Source organism: Emys orbicularis, chromosome 7, assembly GCF_028017835.1.
Source record: "Emys orbicularis isolate rEmyOrb1 chromosome 7, rEmyOrb1.hap1, whole genome shotgun sequence".
In the NCBI taxonomy this organism is placed as follows: Eukaryota; Metazoa; Chordata; order Testudines; family Emydidae; genus Emys; species Emys orbicularis.
The window spans coordinates 57,981,895-58,004,043 of NC_088689.1; the positions used below are offsets into that span (position 1 = coordinate 57,981,895).

The following is a 22,149-nucleotide window of genomic DNA, read 5'->3' on the forward strand; positions in this document are numbered from 1 at the left end:
AATGTAACTTACATCAACTTAAGCGGTAGCGTAGACAAGCCCCAAGTTAAAAGAAGTATGACTAGATTAACATTGTAGCTCCAAAATATAAGGCAATATTAAGAACAATAATTAGTACATCGCCCATGGCAATGGAATACAGAATAAAGATAAGAGAGATTTCAATGGGATTTGCATGCATGCAGCTGCTGGCATAATCAGGCCCCTCACTCGTAACCTGATCTAATTGCAGGAGAAACACAAGTATCAAAAGTATCACAGGAATTAGAGACGGTTGTCTCATTCATACCCCTGCACTAAGGCAGGATTGATCCTGGTTTTCAAGTGATTTTTCTAGTCCAGTGTTAAATGGCCCAAACAATGGGGGTTCCTTCGCTTCCCTTGAGATGCTATTTCCCAGTCTAATAGTTCTGGCCATTAGGAAATTGTTCAAGAGAAGGTACAATCAATTATATAAATTTAACTATACAGTACATTAGATGTTTAGCCTCAAATACTTTATGGTTTAAAAATCAGACCCATAAATGCTATTTCCTTCATTTTTGTTTTCTCGAGATGAATATCAGGAATGACAAATCAATTATTTTACTTTAAAAGAGTTGAGAAACATATGGCAGTGGTTTATTGGGAGCCATTACAAACTCTTCTACAAATGCTTCATTTATTTGATGGTGATTAACAGTCTTTCACGACAGCATTGCAGCCTCAGGGACAATCAGTCCTCTGCTGGTGTACATGGAGAAATCACACTGAAGTTAGTGGAGCTGCACCCATTTACATCAACAGAGGATTTGGAGCCAAAGGTCAAAACATGATTAAAAGCATTTTTAAGTTTAAGGATTATATTGACCCAACAGAGTTCTATCAGTTCTATGCATGACCCATACATCTGCAATAGGTTAGAGAATGCTAATTTTTTTGGCTCATGTTACAGAAAGCTCCGAATATAAAAGAAACAGCAGTGAAACAGAAGCAAGCTGTGTTTTGTCATCATGTCACTCCCCCTTTTTCTCAACTCTTCCTTCTATACAAACTCATTTTCCATTCTCACTACACTGACCAATCACCCTTTCCTCATATTCGCTGAAACTGCTTCATCTTCACCCCACCTACACCTCTGATCTTGTTTCTTTCTACTTATCCCACTCCCTGCTTATGCTCATCACAATCTTACTCTATGTGGAGCTGAGTTGAACTTGTGGAGTTCTTGGTCCTCATTTACCAGACCTGATCAAGATACATTGTAGGAAGAACAGAATCAAATCCTGGCCTCTGTGGGGACTTCTGAATAGGAGGCCATTCTCTAATTCTCTGCTAAAGCACTCAGGGTCTGGCGTCTCTCTGCTCACCATACAGACTCTCGGTACACACTATAATCTCCGGCTTCCTTAAGGGAATCCTTTAACGCATCCTGCAACTCCCATTGAAAGCAAGGTGTTGCTGCCCACTTCCCAGGAGGAGCTCTGCATCTCACAAGATCACACACTCAGGGTCTCTCTCACATGCCCCACTTTGTACTTCTCCCCACTCCTCCATAGCCACAATCCTGCAGAGACTTATCCACATGCTTAACTGCAAGGCTGTGTAAAGTTAAATATGTGCTTACATCTTTCCAGTAGCATGCTGTATTTGGGACAATCCCCCAGTTCCTGTCATCCCTCTTTCCTGTCCCCTCTCAAAGCCAACTTCTGCCAAGGATCCTGACCCTCATTCTCTTTGTCAATATATTCTCCTAGCTCATCCTTTGGTGTATTGCTCTGTTGTGTATCTGATCTGTTTTAGAATGCGAATTCTTTGGGGCAGGAAATAATTCTCTGTATGTGTAAAGTACTGGATAAATTTAAGTTGCTATATCAAGAAATTTCTAAATAATAATATTAATTCTACAGATCTCAGAATATACTATACCTAAATTATAATAAATTTGGTTTTTTTTAAAAAAACAGAAGAAAAAAATGGCCAAGACTGTATGCCATCACAGACAGCAATAATAAACAGAAATAAAAACCAGAACAAAAATTAAGGGTCCACTAGGATATTAAGAGCGTGTTACTAAATAATTACATTTGAACTATTTAAGAAGCAATGTATTTTTTAATTAATTGGATATAATCTTTCATCATCTTCTTTGTGGGATTGTCATTAAAAAACAACAACAAATAAGCCCCCTAATAAATCCACAACTGCTTTTACACTGACAAAAACCTCACAGCATTGCAAATTATATACTTCATTGGAAAGATTTTTTTTTTTTTTTTGGTAATCCAGTACACTTTATCCTCATTGTAAGGCTCTCTTCTATAATAATTTCTTTATTATAAGGCTGTTGGACGTTGACCCCTACCTACTGTCTTCATTTTGTACAAATACATCATTTTAAAAAGAAACAAAGCTCAGCAGCCAAGAACGCTGCTAAAATCAGGACAAATGTATTTTAAACTATCATCAGAAATGAATATATCTCTGTTCATCCTTCCAAATTATAAATTGTGAGCAAGCCAGAAATGAGTACAGAAGCCTTTACTCTACAATTCCTGGAACTGGGTTACTTTCACATTTATATATGCACTTCTCAGGAACTGAGGTGCAGTTGGCTACAAAACCCTAAATCTGTCAAGCTCAGAAAATGTATGTAAACACTGAGTGTATCATGCTATGTGGCATATCCAATTACTAAAATTTCAGTCGACACAGGCAATATTTCAGCAATTGACCAAAGAGTGCTTACATTTCATGACAAGTAGTTTAACCAGCATACAGTCTATTAAAATGGAGATGACAGGATGATCCTAATTTGGAAAAAAAAATTGTGAAAGTAACAGTCATTATGCCAGCATAATATTTCTCTTTTAAATATACTGTAAACTGATCTTAAATCTCACTCATGTATATCTGGCCTAAATCTAGCTCTGCAAAGGACTTAAACCCTTTAGAATTCTGCAAGATGTTACAACCGCCTCATATTCACTAAAATAAACATTTTTTTAAAATTGTTGTTCTTTCTATTTATTTAGAGCTAAATTATGCCATCCCTTATGAGGTGCTTTAGAGATGAGGGTACCAGGAACCCTTCTCCTCCTTAGTACCTACAAAAACAAGGGGTAAAATTGGACACAGGAGAGCCAGGCAGAAGCTACATCTCCACAATGTCATCCCTGAGCTGGGCTAAGGATATTCTGTCAATACTCACTTCAACATACAGTTTCATCTACAAAAAAGGGTGTAATGATACTTACTGCCATGGTAAAGTGCTTTCAGATCTACAGATAAGAAGCTCCAGATATTTATTAGTATTATATCTGCTCACCTCCATTACCTGGGAGGCATCATTCCTTTTCTTTGGCATATTGATACAAGGCATGACACTGATTCAGGTAGCGTGCCTCCATTTCATCAATACAGAAGAGACAAAGTGAGCCCTCAGATTGTAAACATATGGAACACCCTCTGTATTTTGTATGTATGTCATACATTGTAAGTAATGACCCTCCGCATAAGTCACTGGGAAGGTTTGAATCCAGGGTCTTTACCTCCATAGCTCAGAACACTACTGTTTGAGCTACAAAGTGTAACCTCCTTACCAGGTAGCAGTAGTAGGCTAATCTGTGGCCAGTTGAGGCAGACAACATATACTGTGCAAAAATTATGCCACCACCCCATTAGTGTTTAACAACAGAAAACGTTGTGTCAGTTCAGCATCCCTCTGATTGTTTTTTAACTACAAAATAATTATAAAGTTGGGTATCTTATAAAGGTTACACTATAAACTCAGTAACTTACCAAGTCAAGGAACACTGCTAATTTACAAAGTTCTACTAGTTTTGAGCATGCATTTTCCTGTCCTCTGTTTTTTTGATTGATTTATTTAGATTGATAGTGTTACGAACGAACAGCTGGTCTTTTAAAATTTGGTAAACCCTTTATAAAACATACGCTGTAATAGCAATAAGCCATTCACAACAGAAACCTGGGGAAACAGCCACTCAGTGGAATAATTATAAAACCACCTCCAGCCTAAGTCAGTAGCACTGAAATTTCATCAGGATAATCCACTCAGTTAAGTTTCCTGGCCTATTGAACTCTGCCATTGCAAAACCTTTATCTCAGATACTATTAAATGAAGAAAAAATTACCATAACATTTTGGTGCAGCTTATCTCCACAAGGTTCAAACAAAAATCCTGTTTCTCTATTGCAGAGTCATTCACAGATTTAAAGAAGGCATTAACTCTCCCACAGACACCCCCGCACCCCTAAAATCTGTAACAAGAATACTTTGAGAAATCCATTGGAAGCTATTTATTTTGTAGCTATTACCTGAACAGTTCAAAAGCCAACCAAATGAATAATTTACTGCTATTTTAGCTATAATTCTAAGCCCATTTATGTACTAACACATTTGATGGTTTCATTTTATTTATTTATTTATGGTTAACATTTTGAGTGTTATCTAGTCACTCAGACGTAATAGAGATACTTGCGCTTTACAACAGTCAGCCATTTTCAGTACATTATAGGAAATAGCATTTCATCATTTATCATAAATTTCACATGGCTTTTTTTTATTGCATGCATATATGGGAAAGAGTAAAATTTTAGTGTTGCACAATGCAAGGTAATTTTGAAAGCTTAGTAACAGGGTTGTATACAAACTATATGACAATTGATTTCATTAAGATCCTGATTATATTTAGAAACAGCAGTTCCAGGCTTCCTTGCCTGTTTCATAAATCAGTTGCAAACCAAATAAGAAATAACCTTTGTCGTTCCACTAAAACAGACCGACGAAGACACTCCAACAGAATAACTCTATCTTATGTCAATGGCTTGCTTTACAAGTTCTGACATCAGTGAGAATGATCAGATCTGGAAAAGAAGCTCTTTGCTATTAATACTAATTTAATGGTTTGCTGTTACACAGTGCTACAGCCCCTCTATCTGGTAACAACCAGCAATCAAGTCTCAGCTCATAATGAACTAAAATCCTGAGGTTTATAACAATGATGTTGTGAAATAACAAATATGAATGTAGTTTAATGACATAGATATAACAATTACTTAAATCTGAAAATACATCAAGGGAGCGGGTCACCTTTAAAGTTTCCAAAAGCATTACGAACATGAAATGTCTTTTGAAAGAATCAGTGTTAACACATTTCTGCCTACAAACTCAGCAAAGAAAGATATACCAAAACAAAAAAACAAAAAAACCCCCAAAACCAATGCATGCAGTAGCATCCATACACCTGGTATTTGACCATTGTAATACAGAATCAAGCTTGGATTTGAGGTTATCGGTTAAAATCAATATGCAAAAAAATCCTGAGATGACTCTTGGTGGTCTACAACAGGTGGTTCTCAACCAAGGATACATGTACCCCTGGGGGTATGTAGAGTCTTCAAAGGGGCACATCAACTCATCTAGATATTTGCCTAGTTTTACAATAGACTACATAAAACACACTAGCAAAGTCAGTACAAACTAAAATTTCATACAGACAATGACTTGTTTATACTGCTCTCTATACTATACACTGAAATTTAAGTACAATATTTATATTCCAATTAATTTATTTTATAATTATATGGTAAAAATGAGAAAGTAAGCAATTTTTCAGTAATAGTATCCTGTGACACTTTTGTGTTAGACTCCTGAAAGCGGCACAGTAGTCTGGAAAGGTTGAGAGCCCCTGGTCTAGAACTAAGCAATTACATCACACAAAGATGAAAGTTTACTATAAACTATTTGGGGAGGGGGGGGTGAAGAGGAAGAGACTTTTTTTCAATATAGTACTGAACAAAATAAAGATGACCTCCCAATGGAAAACTGAATACTAATAACCACATTTAAGTATTGCTAACTGCCTAAAAACAGCCAAAAGTAAGAAAACCACATTTAAAGTCAAGTGTGTTTATACAAACATTTTAGTGTGTGTGTGTGTGTGTGTGTATATAACTTTGAAATGTATTGCACTGCTCACTTAAAGTTAAACATGTGTTTGCAGGATTGGGAGCTATATCAGTCTCTAGGTTAAAGATTGCAAATTGAGGTTCTTCAGCATATTTTTGCCAGATAAGCACAAAATTTCCATAGATCATTGGCTGCATATATTTTTTCCAGATTATGTTGCAAAGTTACAAAATGCTTCTATGAGAGATCTGTTCAAAAAAGCTTTTAAAATGTTAATTCATTTTTCTATAGACTAGGAACATCATCTTTTCCAACACATATTATCAAGGTTCAAGTGCCAGCCTCCTGTGTTTTGTGGACCAATCATGTAGTGCAAAATACAAACTGGAGGTGGGGGTCACATTACACAGGGTAGACAAGCAGTTTAAATTCAGTAGAGCAAAGAATCCTTAAAACTCAGTAAAGCCAGAAGTAGAGAGGTGAGACTTCACCTCCATATATCTACCTATTCACCCATTTATTTAGGCAGTCATTGCAGTGTCTAGGCTCCCAAACCCTGTCTAATCTCTGCTTTAAAGTTTCAATTTTATTTTCATGCAAAACTTTCAGTTACTTTGAAGCAAAAAAAAAAAAATTACAAAATCAACACAAAACTTAAAGCACAATTCTCAGGTATTTTAGTTGGTCTGAGTTTCAATTTGTAATGAAATCTGAAACCAGATAAATTGAGCTCAATTTGGGTTTTGAAGGTTCGAGCAAGCTCTACCTCGCCTATGAATTAGCAATAAAAAATAAAAAACTGCAAAGAGATTCAGGAGCACAGAATCAATAAAAATTATAAAAATAGAACTTCAAATAGTCTTTGAATGATTGTATTTGCACCACGGCTGCCAAATATCTTATGGAAAGTATACATAATACTAGATTTCTGAGGATAGAAGACTTTCTTTTAAAAATGTTAAAGCTTTGGTCAAACATTTCCATGTTTGTTAAACTTTATATAAGTCCATTTGTATTTTTAAACACAATTTGACTCCATCTGTTGTGGGGGACAGACATAAGTTAGCAACTGATGAAATCACAGGAAATAGATTCAGCTACACCCTGTGCTTACCTTTCTATGCTTTTGCAGAAAAGCTGAGAATATATCTAAGCATGACATAAATAAAACCATACCTCCCAGCCAGGCCTATTTTAGGCTGGAAAAGCATGATACAACTAAACATTTGTCAAGCACCTTCTAGTGGGAATGATGACTAAAGACTGCTCTTTTCTATTTTCCCATCCTTTTTGAGGGCTACCCATCTCTTTTTCTTGAGGATTTATTTTCACCAGGAGAAGGAGCTTGTTGCTAAACAACAAGTACAAAAACAATTGCCGTGCCACTTGTTACCTTGAATTCTGTTTGCATGTTCATTCTCTTTCTCATTTGTGGGTGTGAACATACTCACTGCTTTGGCAGGCTTATCTGAGAACACCCTGAAAGAGACCTCTTCTCCTGAGGAAACACTCCACTCAATGGCTGGATGTTAGGAGTGGGGTGGGGGTGGAGAAAGAGTGTGAGAGGCTTGAGTGAATAGAATTCTGGGAAATGTAATTCTAAACAAGGAGAGTCACCAGGGTTTTGTAAGGAAGAATTCTAAAGAATAGCCTCCCTACTAAGGCACAGGGTTTGACATCTGTTACCCTCACATGACTGTTCAAAGGATCAGTTACCAGCATAATAAGAATTACATAGATTGCATTACATAAACTGTTTTGTTTCTTTTTCTGCTTCCCACCTACTCACTATATGCCATTTCCTTTGTAATGAAATATTGATTTTTATACTGACCAACACATCTAAACATTAACTGTCAAACTGTGAAGGCGGGGCTTGATGTAAAATGATTTTGGCCCCCAATGGCAACTGCAGCAAGGCCTACCACAGATTAGCTTAGTAAGTAGGAAAGCATAGCTGATTTTTATCAGCTATATTGCAAGGACTAGCAGCACAACAAACAATTTCAAACAATCAATGTTTTTGCAACAGATTTCTTGCTTCATATACACTGACCATGAGTTCAGAACAACCCTGAAGGCCCTTTGCTGATATGTAATGGATATTTATATATATATGGGTGGCGTGAGACACTGTGTTCAAACTACGGCAAAAGAAGAGTTAAGAAAAAAATGCCAGGAGACATACAGAGTGCAGGTACTTGTCCACATATACAGCCACCGTGCTCACTCAACAGCCCAATATTGTGCAACCAGTGAAGTCTTTCATGTGAGCAATTCATAAGAGTCTCCAAATTGTTGTTAACAACTTCATGTAATTTCATTGGCATGTTTTCTTTTTCTTTATTTTATTTCCAAATAAATGGTAAGAGAAACAAACAAAATTAAACAACACAAAACTGTGTAAAAGTAATGTTAAATACCTCCTGAAAACAACAAATACTAAAGAATTCAGAAGGAAAGCTGAATCCAAATCATAACAATCCCTATTTTTATTGGGTATTTCTGCAGGTCTCTGAACCGTGGGTCACATGCTGTAAAGTCACATGTGTGCTGCAACAGCTAGACACAATAAGGTGGGTAGAGACCGATTTTTTGGCCTTAATTTTGAATTTGTATTTTCTGTGGTTTAGCACAGACCATTATCATTACTTTAGGGTAATATTTTGTGATATGTCAATACTTTTATAACAGTATATTGTTGTCAACATATATCATATATAGTCCTTGTATAGTTGCTAATGGGAAGACGTGCTATGAAAAAAAGGAAACCTTTACTTCTACCAAACATCACAGATTATATCACCCTAATGAATAGCCTTGTAGCCCCCCACTTCAATCTTAAAAGGCAGCATAATAATTTGAAACATTAAGGTCCCTTTCCTTCCATAATTAGGGTAACTGGTTGAAATATAGTGTACGAATCCTGAACCAAACAAATTAATCAATATTTAGTTTGATCTATGAATCTAAACAATTTCTACAGGACATAAGTCATCTGTTTTCCATTCGCATGTACTGCTCAATTGTTATTGCATTCTTCCTCTATCTTGATATTTCCAATAACCTTTGTTAAAGACTTGAATAAAAAGAAGAATTGTATAGTATAGTAGGAAATATATATAATTCACAACCATTTAAAACTACTCCACTTGGACACAATTACATTCTCACTTACTATCCATTAATATAATATATGGTTAAATTATTATAAGAAAGTTATTATAAAGTTATATTCTTATGGTATTCAATGGCAAAACCAAAAAGCTATATAATTGATGACTGTTTTATATTGATTTTTAACACCAAATGTTCTATATAGCTTCTAATTTTAAGTGTATTTTTAAGTGTAAAACTATAATTTGAGTATAATTAAAATCAAAATTTAAAGATATTTTTAAAACATTAATATGTTGGTATTTGTATATTTTTATTTAAACCTTCCACTGCAGAGTAATCAACGTCAGACACAATGATAATGTGCTAGCGCATAACTACCAGAAATGAAAATTATCTATAAATAGAAAATGAAATTAACAAGTCTAATACCACTGTCCACGTTGATGGAAACACAAAAAAGCAAGAAGGCCTCAGAAATTGGTGAAAATCAACTTAAATTTTAATTACTCCCATTTATTACTTGGTGGCTAAGTAATTTTTAAATGCATGATTGTTATCACCACAGTATCCCTTTATCTACTGATTGTTTCAGCTGGGGGAAAACAAAAGTTTGCTGTGTGTGTGTGTGTGTGTGTGTGTGTGTGTGTAAAAGGGGTAGAGGAAGCAACTGCCTTTCAGGCTCTAGTTTTCTTTGGTTCATCAGCCCTCAATGCATTGCAAACTGGTTAATAAAGTAAGATCCTGATCCTGCAAACCCTTGTGAGCCTGCTTAACTTTACTACCATGGGTAGTCCCATTGATTTTAGGGATTACCCATGGTAATAAAGTTGAGAGCACAGGTAAGTGTTTCAAGGATCAGGTCAAGTGTGGGTAGAAGATTTCTGAGCCATGGAAAGAGCTGATCACATTTCATGAGGGTCTGACATCTCCTACACATAACAGGGAGAGGATTTCCACACGGAATTTCTTTGGTAAAAGCCCTCCCATGCCATTTATTAAATACCACCCTTAATGTGAAAAAAAAATTCTTAATCCATTGTGAAATGAAACCAATGCTGATGGCACTAGTTCAGGTGCCAGGCTTGTTTTGTCAACCCATGTTGTGCAAAATAAGCAGATAAAGGACATGCTTTGCATAACTGATTAAAGCAGAAAAAGTCTTATAATCCTATATTAAGACCAATGAAAATCAAAATATACTAGGGTTTCAGTCTGCACTGATTTAAAAAAAAAAGCTCTCAATTGGATTTCACAAAAGGTATTGATTAGGAGTTCTGTAACATCTCTCTTCTTGGTTATTATGCATTATACGAGCCAGGGCTGCCTGACCTGAGCTTCTTGGTGTATGGATACAAGAGGAAGCACCATGTCATTGCATAGCTGAATCCATGCGTGAATAATTTCAAGTACAACATCTCAACATATATATAATAACATTTCTGAAGGACCCAGCATATCAAGAAAAAGGCATATAGAAAAAAATCAGGGCATGATACTTTAAACATGAAACCAATGTTTAATAAAAATGAAGCCTTATGGATGTTTCAGTTAGTAGGTAAGTTCCTCTTATACCCAAGCTAGATGGTCATTCTAGATTAGTGACTGATTTTTATTTTGAACACCAAATTAAGTACTATTTTTTGTGAACTGATAAGCAACTAGCTTTTGCTTGGTCAGAACCTGGAGGAATTTCATCAAGAACTTTCAAAACAGCAAATAGATAACTTGTCTGTGAGCAAAACCGAACCAAGAATGATTTTCATCCTACACATCCACAAAAACAGAGAGACTTCCTGATATCTTTGCAGATGAACATCCTCCCCACCACCACCAAAGATCTTTTTTTAACACTTACACTAAATGGACATAAATCCAGTTTTCTGAACAAATACCTCCAGACTTGCCTTCTGTTTTCCAAAGTCACATTCCAAGCCCAGTGTTATCACATCTTGAAATGGTTTAATAAACTGCAACACAAAACAATCTGGATAAAGCTCTTTTTGTAAACTGTGAAATGCTAAATGATCTATGACCCCTGCCTACACTTGTGCCTTTCCAAGGCAGAGGATCAAACAAGGGTCTGCACTTGTCTTGAAAGCCAGGGCACCAGCCTTGTCATATCATATTTGTATTCACATGATACAACAGGACCCATGACTTTCATTTTAATAGCAGCTGAGGCAATGGGCAGAGAAAGAACAGGCAGCTCAACCTGGAAACTGAAGCTGAATTAAAAAAAAAGAGAGAGTTCCTTTTCTCACAAGACCTGTTAATCACAATCAAAGCAAGTGGAAGATGCGGATATTGGGTCATAGGGTCACACACTGTCAGTAGTTCATGAAAGAGAGATTACATTTCCTTCTCCCCAGTTGATACTGCAACCTCAGAGAAAGATTATATGAAGCTGAGGGCTTAAAAAATATCCACATGCCCTATAAATTCAAATCCTTTTTTATGTAATCTATTTAATCTTCCGTTAATGATAATCTCTGCTATCAATGCACTCAAACAGGGTCAATTTCTGATGGATTTGCACTTCTTCCATTTCATCCTATAAGGGAGTGGTATTTAATAAGGGGAAACACCCTGGTCTATCTGGTATTAGCAATTTAAGGGAACAAATATTGCTTATAAATCTGTGTGAGTGCTCAAACCAGCTCAAGATTTTGTTGTTGTTGATTTTTTGTCTTGGTTTGGACTGGTCCTGCCAGCTGATCATGATTTATTAATAAGCCTTGTGTCCGCTTTAGTGCATAGGGAGACTGTGTGGAGGGAGGGAAATTACAGTGGATTTCTCTAAAGACCCCAAAAGATGGGACTGAGAGCTGGAAATGGATTACAAGATGGCACAGTAATATTTAAATATTGGCAGAAGCCCTGAGCCAACGTACAGCATTTCAACCCTACAAAAGTCAATGCAGTTTGAAAAGCCATATAGCTTTGTTGCCTTATACAAGGTTTGAACACAGGCGGATGGGATGAAAATCAGGCACCCTTGGGACAAAAGGAAAAGAAAAAAATGTTTATTTCAGAAACATCTCTATGCGCAGAAATGAGAGTGGCAGTCCTGGAGCTCTTCCACAAAAGGTTTTCCTGATAGTAACCTCCAACTTCCTTTTGCCAGATGCACCTTTAAAGGAAGGTTCTCTCGCCTACCTTGATCAAAGGGTGGAGAAGCGAGTTATTGCCGTGTTTGCCATTCTGATTTAGTGACAGCTGTGTTCGCCCCCCCTTCAGATTTACCGTTCTTCTGCCTGGTTTGCCAATGCACGGCATCAGTTTGCTGTGCATATGGACTCTTTATCCCGGAGCTTATCAGCAAATAGATGTAATGGGGAAAAAAAGTTTAAATGACTAACTAACCAAATCCTCCAGCGGAACAACCACAGATTAGCATGCAAAAAGGGGAGCCACGGGCTACAAAAGCGATTCCGCTGATAACAATCAATTGAATTGACGTGCCTAGCAGAAGCCACTAATGGGGGACACACAGCGCCTCGTTTCCTAGACTGTAGCCAAGAAAACACACAAGACTCTAATACAGTATAATTAATCGTTTTACTAAACGGCCCTGCCCAGAAGTTCCGCTGGCAGAGATTGCCGTTCGTCCTAGATAACCTTCACAGCCGGCAGGGAGAGGTCCCCGATCCAAATTAATTTTCAAATTAAACCAGAATCCTTCGCTTTGCGATCTGGCTGGTGGGAAGAGTCAGCCACCAAACATCATTCAGGGAAATTAAACACCCCCCTTTCTAAGAGCTGGTCAATGATGGCAGTAATCTGCCGAGGTGGTGGATGGCAAATAGATGAGACTGGATCATATTTGAGCGTTTATTCATATTCAGGGGGTGGGCTCATGTCCCTTTCGGAGAGCACTGCCTAAGGGTCTTTTCAACAGCCAGGCACCAAGGAAAGGGAGATTGCTTTGGATCACATTTTATATTTAAAGATTTTTTTTTAACGACCGCCTGGAAGGCTAAAGGAAACTCACTCATTGTCACCCACACCTTAGCACACCCTATGTGAGGAGCACCAAACATCAGTCTACCAGTTCACTTCATCTCAGCAGCCACAGAATTAGTGCTAGCGCCTTTCTCCAGAGCCACCACCAAATTTTGGATCATCACTTATCCCTTCTGACCACTGATTTCTCAACAGCCCTTCCTTGGACCAAGCTGTGGGGAAAGAGGGACTGCTGCTTTCCTATAAAATATAGTGAGATATCTCCACCTCAAATGACTGCTACTGTGTGAACATCCATCACACAAACAGGGAACTTGCCGGGGGGGAACGGGGGTAAAGAGGGGAGGGGGGAAAGAGAGGCAGAAACTTAATCTAAGAGCTTTCCAGCAGCTCTGCAGTGTCAGTAATTGCACGCTAACCCTTGTCTGCCTGCCATACTAGACATTAGCATCCAAACTAGAAACACCACCAGCTTGGCTCTTGAAGTCATGCAAAGACTAAACCAGGTGTGGGGGTGCGGTGAAAAGGGGGGTGCCCAAAGGCAAGGCAGTTTTCGCTTTACTTACGGAATTTGGGGCTAGTGCTAGTTTCTGGTGTGGTGGTGGTGGACTCCTGGAAGGGAGATAAGGTCCAGGATGGAGCAGAGTCGTGGACATAGATCTTATAGGAGGAGGTAGCGTATGCCGCAGTGGGCCAGATGGGCATTGGCTGGGTACTGGGGGTCCCGGGCAGCGGACGGGAGGTCAGGATGGTGGTGCTGAAGGGGACCGTGGTGGAGAGACTGGTAGGGGGGGCAGCTGTATGGCGCACAGTGGTAGATCTGGGGCTCGCCCGGATGGGGACCCGGGTCCCCGGGAAGCGGGTGGGTGCCCGGGTCATGGTGGTTAAGCGGGTGCTTATCCGGTTGGGTGTCCTTGACGTGGTGGTGGTGGTGGTCTCCATGCTCTTCGGCGGGGTGGTGGGCTTGGAGAGGAAGAAGGGGTCCTGCCCAATCCCTTTGGAATCCATCAGCTCGGTGGGGACATAATCCTTGACGGAGCCCACCACGATCCACTTGAGCAGCATGAGACTGAGCCCCAAGCCGATGAAGCCGATGAAAAGAGGCACCACACACAGCCACGTCTGCTGCCGGTTCCAGACGATGCAGTCACTACATCGCAGCTCCCTGGGGGGGTCGGGAGCCCCATCCCCGTCCGGGCCCCCAGCCGCCGCCGCCGCCCCCTCCTCAGCAGCAGCAGCACCAGGTGGGGAGGCGCAGGCAGCCCCTTCACTCATCCTAGGTGCCTTTCACCCCCCCGGAGGGAAAGACAAGACATCAGGGAGAAGCTGCTGCTGGGGAAAGCAGCATGCAGACGGGCAGGTGAGAGAGAGAGGGAAGGGAAAGCGATCGGTCTCCCAGTCTGTCAGTCAGTCAGGGGACATGTCTCCAGCCCCAGAAACCCCCCACGGCTCCTCATGCAACCTCCTCCAGCAGCTGCTGAATCAGCTAAATCACCAGGTTCGCTTCAGCCTTGAGCAGCAGCAGTCGGAGCATCCTGCTCGCTTTTATTCCCCACTTCCTTTCTTCTTCTTCTTCAGATCCCCCTTTGTTTTTAATAAGTCACAAGAATCAGCGTCCAGGTTTTTTTTTTTTTATGCCAAGCATCCGGATCCAGCAACGATGAGCCACATTCCTACACACTGGCAGCTCTCCTCTTTCTGGGTCGGGTTAGGATCCCCCCCTTCCCCCCTTTGCTCCTTCTTATCCACAGATCAGATGCACCAGCATTCCTCGGCTGCTTCTTTGAGAGGCGACGGAGCAGCAAAATGCACCTGTTATTCAGCAGCCCTGCAGCCAACCCTTGGACAGCACTTTAGGAGAGAGACCAATCCGAAGGCAGAGCGGAGGGAAAGGAGACAGAGCTTCCTCGCTCGCTCTTTCTCCTCCAAGCAGCAGCTCAGCGGCACTTAAGTCCAAGCTGCAATCAAAGTCAGGCAAGGATTTAAAAAAATAAAATAAAATAGTCATAAAAATTAAATAAAACGCCAGCAAAAATATATATATCAGAAAACACACGCAGAGAGCTGGATCGATAGACAGAACCAACAACCACACACACACGCACGCACCAGGCGGCTCCTGCCAAGCTTGCAGCTTCAGTTCGATTGTGTATTCCTATTGCAGTGCAAAAGAGGCAGGCTGGCACTCAGAAAGTAAAGCACCTCCCACCACAGCCTAATGGTGGTTTCTTAATGCGCACAAGATAAATAAATGATCCAGGCAAACCCCTCGGGAGGTATATGGCAAGCTAGGGTGGGCTTTTTTTTTTTTTTTTTTTTGGTTTTGTTTTCCCAATCAGATCCTGAAACTATATTGCGTGTGTATTAATCCAATAGGATCATGGTGTGTTGCCGCATGGTAGAAGAGACGTGTGTGTGTGGGGGGGGGGGAGATCAGGGGTCGGTGTGTGTATGAGGGAGGTGGAGACACCTTTATAGAGGATTGCTAGAGAAAAATCATAAACGGAGTTTGCAAGAGATACTTTCCTGACACTGTTAATTTCTGAAAACTAGTAAGGAGGGGTTGTAGTGGTTTAAGAGAGTTTCCCTAAAGAAAAATGAAATTAATAGAGAATTGCAACAAATTGATGCTCCTTTCAGAAGACAGAGTAGCCGCTGATGAAACCGATAACAAAGTGATGGTCTGTCTGTCAAGATGCTGCCTGTCAAGTTTCTCTATTGAAACTACTGCAGTTCTTTGATCTACTCCTTCAGAAGAGAGTTTAAACCCAATGCTGAGACCAAGGTGTCGTTTACGTCCTCTCACTAGGAAAACCTTAAAGTAGCCATGAAGCTAGTTGAAGAGTCAATGACAAAGGGGTAATTTTATTTCACTAGATCCCTTATTCCCGATTTTAAAGAAAATTCTCTTTAAAATATTGCTTTTAATATCCTCTTTTACTTTATTTCTCTCATTAATGTTTGTTAGTATTGATACATCACTGACATTTCCTTAGCCGTTTATTAGACTATGTGTATAACATTTATACCGGAAGTTAATCTGGCAGACATAATAGAAATAAAATAGGAAACATTTGTTATTCATATATATGCAGTAAATAAATATAGGAAATAGGAAAAAACCTTAAAACTGTGCAGTGTCTTGCTTGATTTCCCCCCCCCCCCAAGGTATATTTTAGTAGTATTTAAAATAAAATATTAAGACTAGATTCAGCAGGTCTGGGAGTTAGTTAAACCTCTGTGGCCCTCCATGAGTGTAGCACCTGCCTCCGGATAGATGTTCCTGGGTTGATAACAGTTGAGAAAGCAGCAGAAGTGACATATCAGGAAGAGGTGCTTTTCAAATTTTTCCTAATAAGAAAGCATTGTGGAGAAGAGCTAACGGTGGCCTTGGAGAAATCTGAATGTTCACATTCCTAGCCAATTGTTAAGTAGGAAATAATGATGATGAGAAAGCATTTAGAAAGAAAATGGGGAGAAATCATTAGTCCATGAATAAGAGTGTAGACATTGTCCGTTGCTCAAATGCCTAATCGATCTCTAATAAAAGAAATAGTATAGTGTGAAATCTTAGACGTCAATGGGAATTTTGTCATAGACTCCAATGGGGCCAAGATTTCATCCATCATTTTTACAAGGTATGCTTTTCAAGCAATATAAGCTTGATCCTGCTCCTCTAAAGTCAATGAAGGTTTTGCTATTGACTTTAAGTAAGGGGAAGACTAGTCCCTATGAGTAGAAAGTTCGTATTTTGTCTAAGGATGTGAAACAACTAAGATATATGTAAAAATACAAACTCTAAATTCTTCTTAATTACCTGTCTACTGAAAGAATTAATATTAGCATTAAAATCAGTTTATAAAAGTCAGTGCACGCTTGTTAAATTGCATCCTGGGTGAATTCACAAATTATACTTTTCATAGGTTTATTTACTTTCTTCCTACTCATTCTGTATTCTAGGCTATCTGTTCTCCCTTCTCCTGGAGTTGTGGCAATTGTGCTATGTACTGTATACTTTATTTTTAACCTTATATTAATTAATATCCAAATGCTACATATTTCATTTAGCCTATGTCTCCACATACCCAAGTACTGGATCATGTAAATGCTCCTGGTTGCATCCCATACTCATGCCCGAGAGTCCACATATGCTGTGGTGGACCCATGTAAATGCTGTGTACACACATATACTTATGTTCACACTGCTGTTGTAGGTATGTGACATTAATGCTACCATACCAGGGTTCTGTGCATCACAGGGAGCCACACGAGGAACCATTTTCTTTTGTTGTGTTGGTACTGTCCACCCCCTTTACATTTGCCGATGGGAGTTCCTGATCATGTTGCCCCTCACTGCTATTCCCTGAAAAACTGGGTGGAAGACCTGGAGCAACTGGATGATGATCTGATTCTACTCCTGATCGCAGTATACACATTTATGCAGCGGAGTAGGTAAATGGCAAGATGCTGGATGGAATTTGGGTATAACTTTCTAACACATCAAAGATGGCTGACCTTGAGGGTCAATGACAATTCATTCAGCTTGCATGAGAGAGAGCTGGTGAATGCCGGTATTGCCATGGTATGCCCATTACTGGACTGTGACTTCTGGTATGGGAGAACCAGCTCAGTGTGGTGAAATGACATCATTTTGGAAACCTGGAAAGACCAGCAGTAGCTTCAGAATTGAGAAAACAGACCTTCATGGATCTGTCTGATGAGCTTGCACAATCCTCTGGTGCCAGAACACTTGATTCATGGAAGCTATACTGGTTTAGAAGTGGGTTGTTATTGTCTGTGGCTACACCAGGCAGCTATAGGTCCATTGCAAACCACTGTGGGGTTGGAAAGTCTACTGTCAGGGTTGTAGTTGTGCTGGTTTGTGAGGCATGGGGTTTCCAAATGGTGTGTGGGCCATTGCTGGCACTTATACCCCATCACTTTGCCCCCCCCCCCCCCAGGGGAAAATGAGTAACAGAACTGAAAAGGTTACTATTGGCTGATTTTGCAAGGCTTAGTGGACCATAGAGGCAAATTCATGAATACTAACATGGGAAAACACTGGAAAGATTCATGATGCCAGGGCAGTGAGAAGATCAGGATTGTACTTGAAGAGGGAAGAAAGGACTTAATTTCCCATAAATTATATTATTCTATATAGTGTCTGTGCCTACTGTTATTTTGGGAAACCTCACATACCTGTTCCTGCTTTGAATCATGAAAACATACCCCAAAATCACTGACCATGGAAAAAGGGAAGTCAGTTACTAGCTGAGTAGGTGCAGAATGTCATGGAGTGAGCACCTGGTAGGTGAAAGCTTGCTGGTGTTGCCTCTACACCCATCTGATTGCCAGTGTGGCAAACACAATTCATGTAATCATTGGCTGCTGCACACTGCAACACATCCGTGAAGGGGGGAAAGGAGGCTGTTTTCATACTGAGTAGGCTTAGGACAGGGGTCAGCAACCTTTCGGAAATGGTGTGCCGAGTCTTCATTTATTCACTCTAATTCAAGGTTCCATGTGCCAGTAATACATTTTAACGTTTTTAGAAGGTCTCTTTCTATAAGTCTATAATATATAACTAAATGAGGGGTCGGCAACGTTTGGCACGCGGCTCGCCAGGGTAAGCACCCTGGCGGGCCGGGCCAGTTTATTTACCTGCTGACACGGCAGGTTTGGCCGATCGCGACCCCCACTGGCTGTGGTTCGCTGTCCCGGGCCAATGGGGGCAGCGGGAAGTGGCGCGGGCGAGGGATGTGCTGGCTGCGGCTTCCCGCCATCCCCATTGGCCCGGGGCGGCAAACTGCAGCCAGTGGGGGCCGCGATCGGCCGAACCTGTGGTGTCAGCAGGTAAATAAACTGGCCCGGCCTGCCAGGGTGCTTACCCTGGCGAGCCGCGTGCCGAACGTTGCCGACCCCTGAACTAAACTATTGTGTATGTAAAGTAAATAAGGTTTTTAAAATATTTAAGAAGCTTCATTTAAAATTAAATTAAAATGCAGAGCCCCCTGGACCGGTGGCCAGGACCCGGGCAGTGTGAGTGCCACTGAAAATCAGCTCGTGTGCCGCCTTCGGCACACGTGCCATAGGTTGCCTACCCCTGGCTTAGGACATGTCTGGTTTACAAACTTTGTACAGGCAGCCAGATCCCACCCACATTCACGCTGGTCCTAGTTCCCAGCAGGCAAGGGAAAGCAGTGATCCCATATGCGCACACATCTTGGCTGGATGACATCTGCCTGAGCCAAGGGACACCTTCACATTTTGTAAAGGTTCTGGAAATGCAAAAGGGAACATTGGTGCACACTTATGGTGCTGCATAGCTCTGCGATGGATTTGTTTCTTTATCAGTCAAGGGCATTAGCTGTTTGTGCGTGTGACAGTGCACACATTTAAGACAATTATAACAGGGCCTCTTCCTTTTGTTATGACCTTGGGGTTGTGTTTGTTCTGTGGAGGCTTGTGATAACCCTTAGTTTTCATTGGAGTACGTTCCAGTGTGTCATAGCAGCTGCTGAGAAAGCTCTGTCTCCTGCATAGATGAGCTTGATCCTTACCGTGAAAAGTTCCATTCTGCCTGAGAGTGGAGTTGCCATCCAGAGTCTTCATCATGGAAATTTAGGGAATCTTTTAGGTAATCAGATAAAGGCTGAGACCTTGACCTTGACTCCAGTTGTTCTGAGGTAGCTCTCAGCAGGATTTCCCTATGCATCCCAACTATGTGGGTAGGAGACCTATCCCCAACCCACTACCTTCCTGGGGAATAGCTTTAAAAAGGCCCTGAAGTCCCTCTGGGACGGGAACAAAAAAACATGGTAGCATAAAGGTCAGCACATTTTTACAAGCTTTGTTTGTTCAGACTTCTGTGACTTCATCACATAGAATGCTCTTACTAAGAAAGTGTTGTGTGGAGGATGTGCCCCTGGGGAAAAAAAAATTCTGGATAGGCAAATTTTTGGTTCAAAGTAAAGGAAGAGGATAACTTCCATTGGGAAAGGGGATAAATAAAAAGGAGTGAATCTTCGTTTATTTATTTTAAATAGGCTGATGTTTCAGAAAAGGAAGCATACCTCAGCCATTTTGGTTGTCTGTTGCTGTTTGTCTTCTTTCTTTTGATTGTAAATGGGCCTCCATGTTGGTTGCTACAATAATACACATAGTTGTTAATAAAACAAACAAAATTGAGCCGTTTCTGACCCAAAATTAGAAAACAGATTAATAGATTCCCAAATAATCCCCTTCTAGTAGCAGAGCCAACCCAGAAGCAAACAGTGGTAATTTCATATCCAAGGATTTAGATCCAATAACACACAAATAGAAGAGATTCAGATTTGTATTTCCACTTTTGGCCCAACTCTTCAAATACAATTGAAATTATTTTTTAGTTCATGAATACCATCAATGGTACCAGATGATGTGAGCAGCATGAATTCCAGAGTTTTTCAGCTTTATGGTTCTCTCTATGATAGCATGAAACAGTCTTTTGAAAACATGTACTATATGAGTTCCTACAATACATTTCTGTCATACTGGATCCTGACAGTGTGGACAACATGCTACTGTAAACAAAAGTTAGTTTCAAAAACAAAAAGCATTGAAATTGTGGCTGGTGCTATCAATAATATGAACATTAAATTTTATGGGCAGTTTCCCTCAGCCTAGTGGGTTCCTCAATATTCTTGTTCCTTTTCTGCACTTAGCCATCACTTTCCTCTCCATCTCAGCTAATATACGTGGCTCCCTAATGGCCCATTCCTAGCTACAGTTAATGCATCCCTCATAACCTGAATTGATCTCTCCGTTCTTAGCTGCCACTTACCCCCACATTCAAATTTCTATGAATAATTCTATTCCTTTCCCATGTGACATTTAGTCTTAGTTCCACACTGTTCCCATTTCTCAGTGCTCCCAGCTGCTACTTCTCTCTCCATCCTGGTTGCTTAGACTGGACATTGGCTATGGCAGACAAACTAAGCTTTGCCCTGTTAGTTTGTTCTACGTGACTTGTACTGTGTCCCCCAACATACTGTAAATCCTAGCTTGTTCAGTATTATAACCTTGCATTGTATTGACAGGTTCCCTGGCAGCAGGTGGTGAGCATTGCGAGTAGAATCTGAGTGAGAATTCCACTGCTGAGCTAACTAGTTTGGTGGCAATTTGGTATGTTAGCACGCTGCCAGTTAGCATTATGTCAGTTTAGTACAGGTGTGAAATGAATGACAGTTCATTTCAGAGATTGGAGAGAAATCTGCTATCTCAGACTACAAAATAAACACTGAATAACAATCTTAGGACTAAATTGACGGGGGTAAAATATACCCATCCTTTTACAGCATGTAAATATGCTGTTTGTCCCTAGATAGCCAGCATGCCATCATTTATTTCAATTCATTCAAGGTCTATTTGTAAATGCCAGAGCTGCCACTAAATATTTATAATTACAACGGAAGCCTTGCCAATGCACATATACTGTTCAAATGTCTATCTTGGAATACTTCATAGTGGCTAATTGGAATACATCATAATGTTAGCAAAACCCCCCAAACAAACAAGAACTATATTAACAATTACAAAAGAAGCTGTTCTCATGAAAAAATAAAGCAAAATACATCACTTGGAGGGATGTAGTACTATATGGGACAAATCTTGTTGACTTGCTCAGTTTTTATCCAAACAGAATTCTCTGGGCATGTTTACACTTACCGGTAGATCGGCACTGCTGCAATCGATGCAGCAAGTGTTGATTTAGCGGGTCTGGTGAAGACATGTAAATCAATGGGCGAGTACTCGTCCATCGATTTGTGTACTCCATCTCCCCGAGAAGCGTAAGGGAAGTCGATGGGAGATGCTCTCCCATTGACGCAGCACAGTGTAACCACCAAAGTAAGTAGATCTAACGAATGTAGTTGCATAAATTAGATGGAGGTAGTGTAGACTAGCCCTTAGTGATGTCTCTGAGCTAATTCTACATTTAACTCAATAACAATTCTCATTTATATCAATGGGAGTTGTGCCTTGATAAAGACCAAAGCCCTTGTCCTTTAATATCAAAGTTAAAGAGATGTTTGATACTGATTTGGGTGGTGTAGGATTGGCCCCTACAGAAAAGCTCAATAAGGATTTCAGGATGGGGGTCTATAGTGAATACTTTTA

At 40.2% G+C, this 22,149-nt stretch overlaps 1 protein-coding gene across 3 annotated transcripts in view; it reads right to left on the reverse strand.

Annotated features, from left to right (window-relative positions):
- NRG3 (neuregulin 3) overlaps window positions 1-14,268 on the reverse strand; it is a 915,071-nt gene extending 900,803 nt beyond the window's left edge. For all 3 annotated transcript variants that reach the window (XM_065407905.1, XM_065407904.1, XM_065407903.1), the window contains exon 1: window positions 13,560-14,268. In XM_065407905.1, the coding sequence (XP_065263977.1) occupies window positions 13,560-14,268 (709 nt within the window). The remainder of the gene's footprint in view (window positions 1-13,559) is intronic.
- Window positions 14,269-22,149: the final 7,881 nt, after the last annotated feature.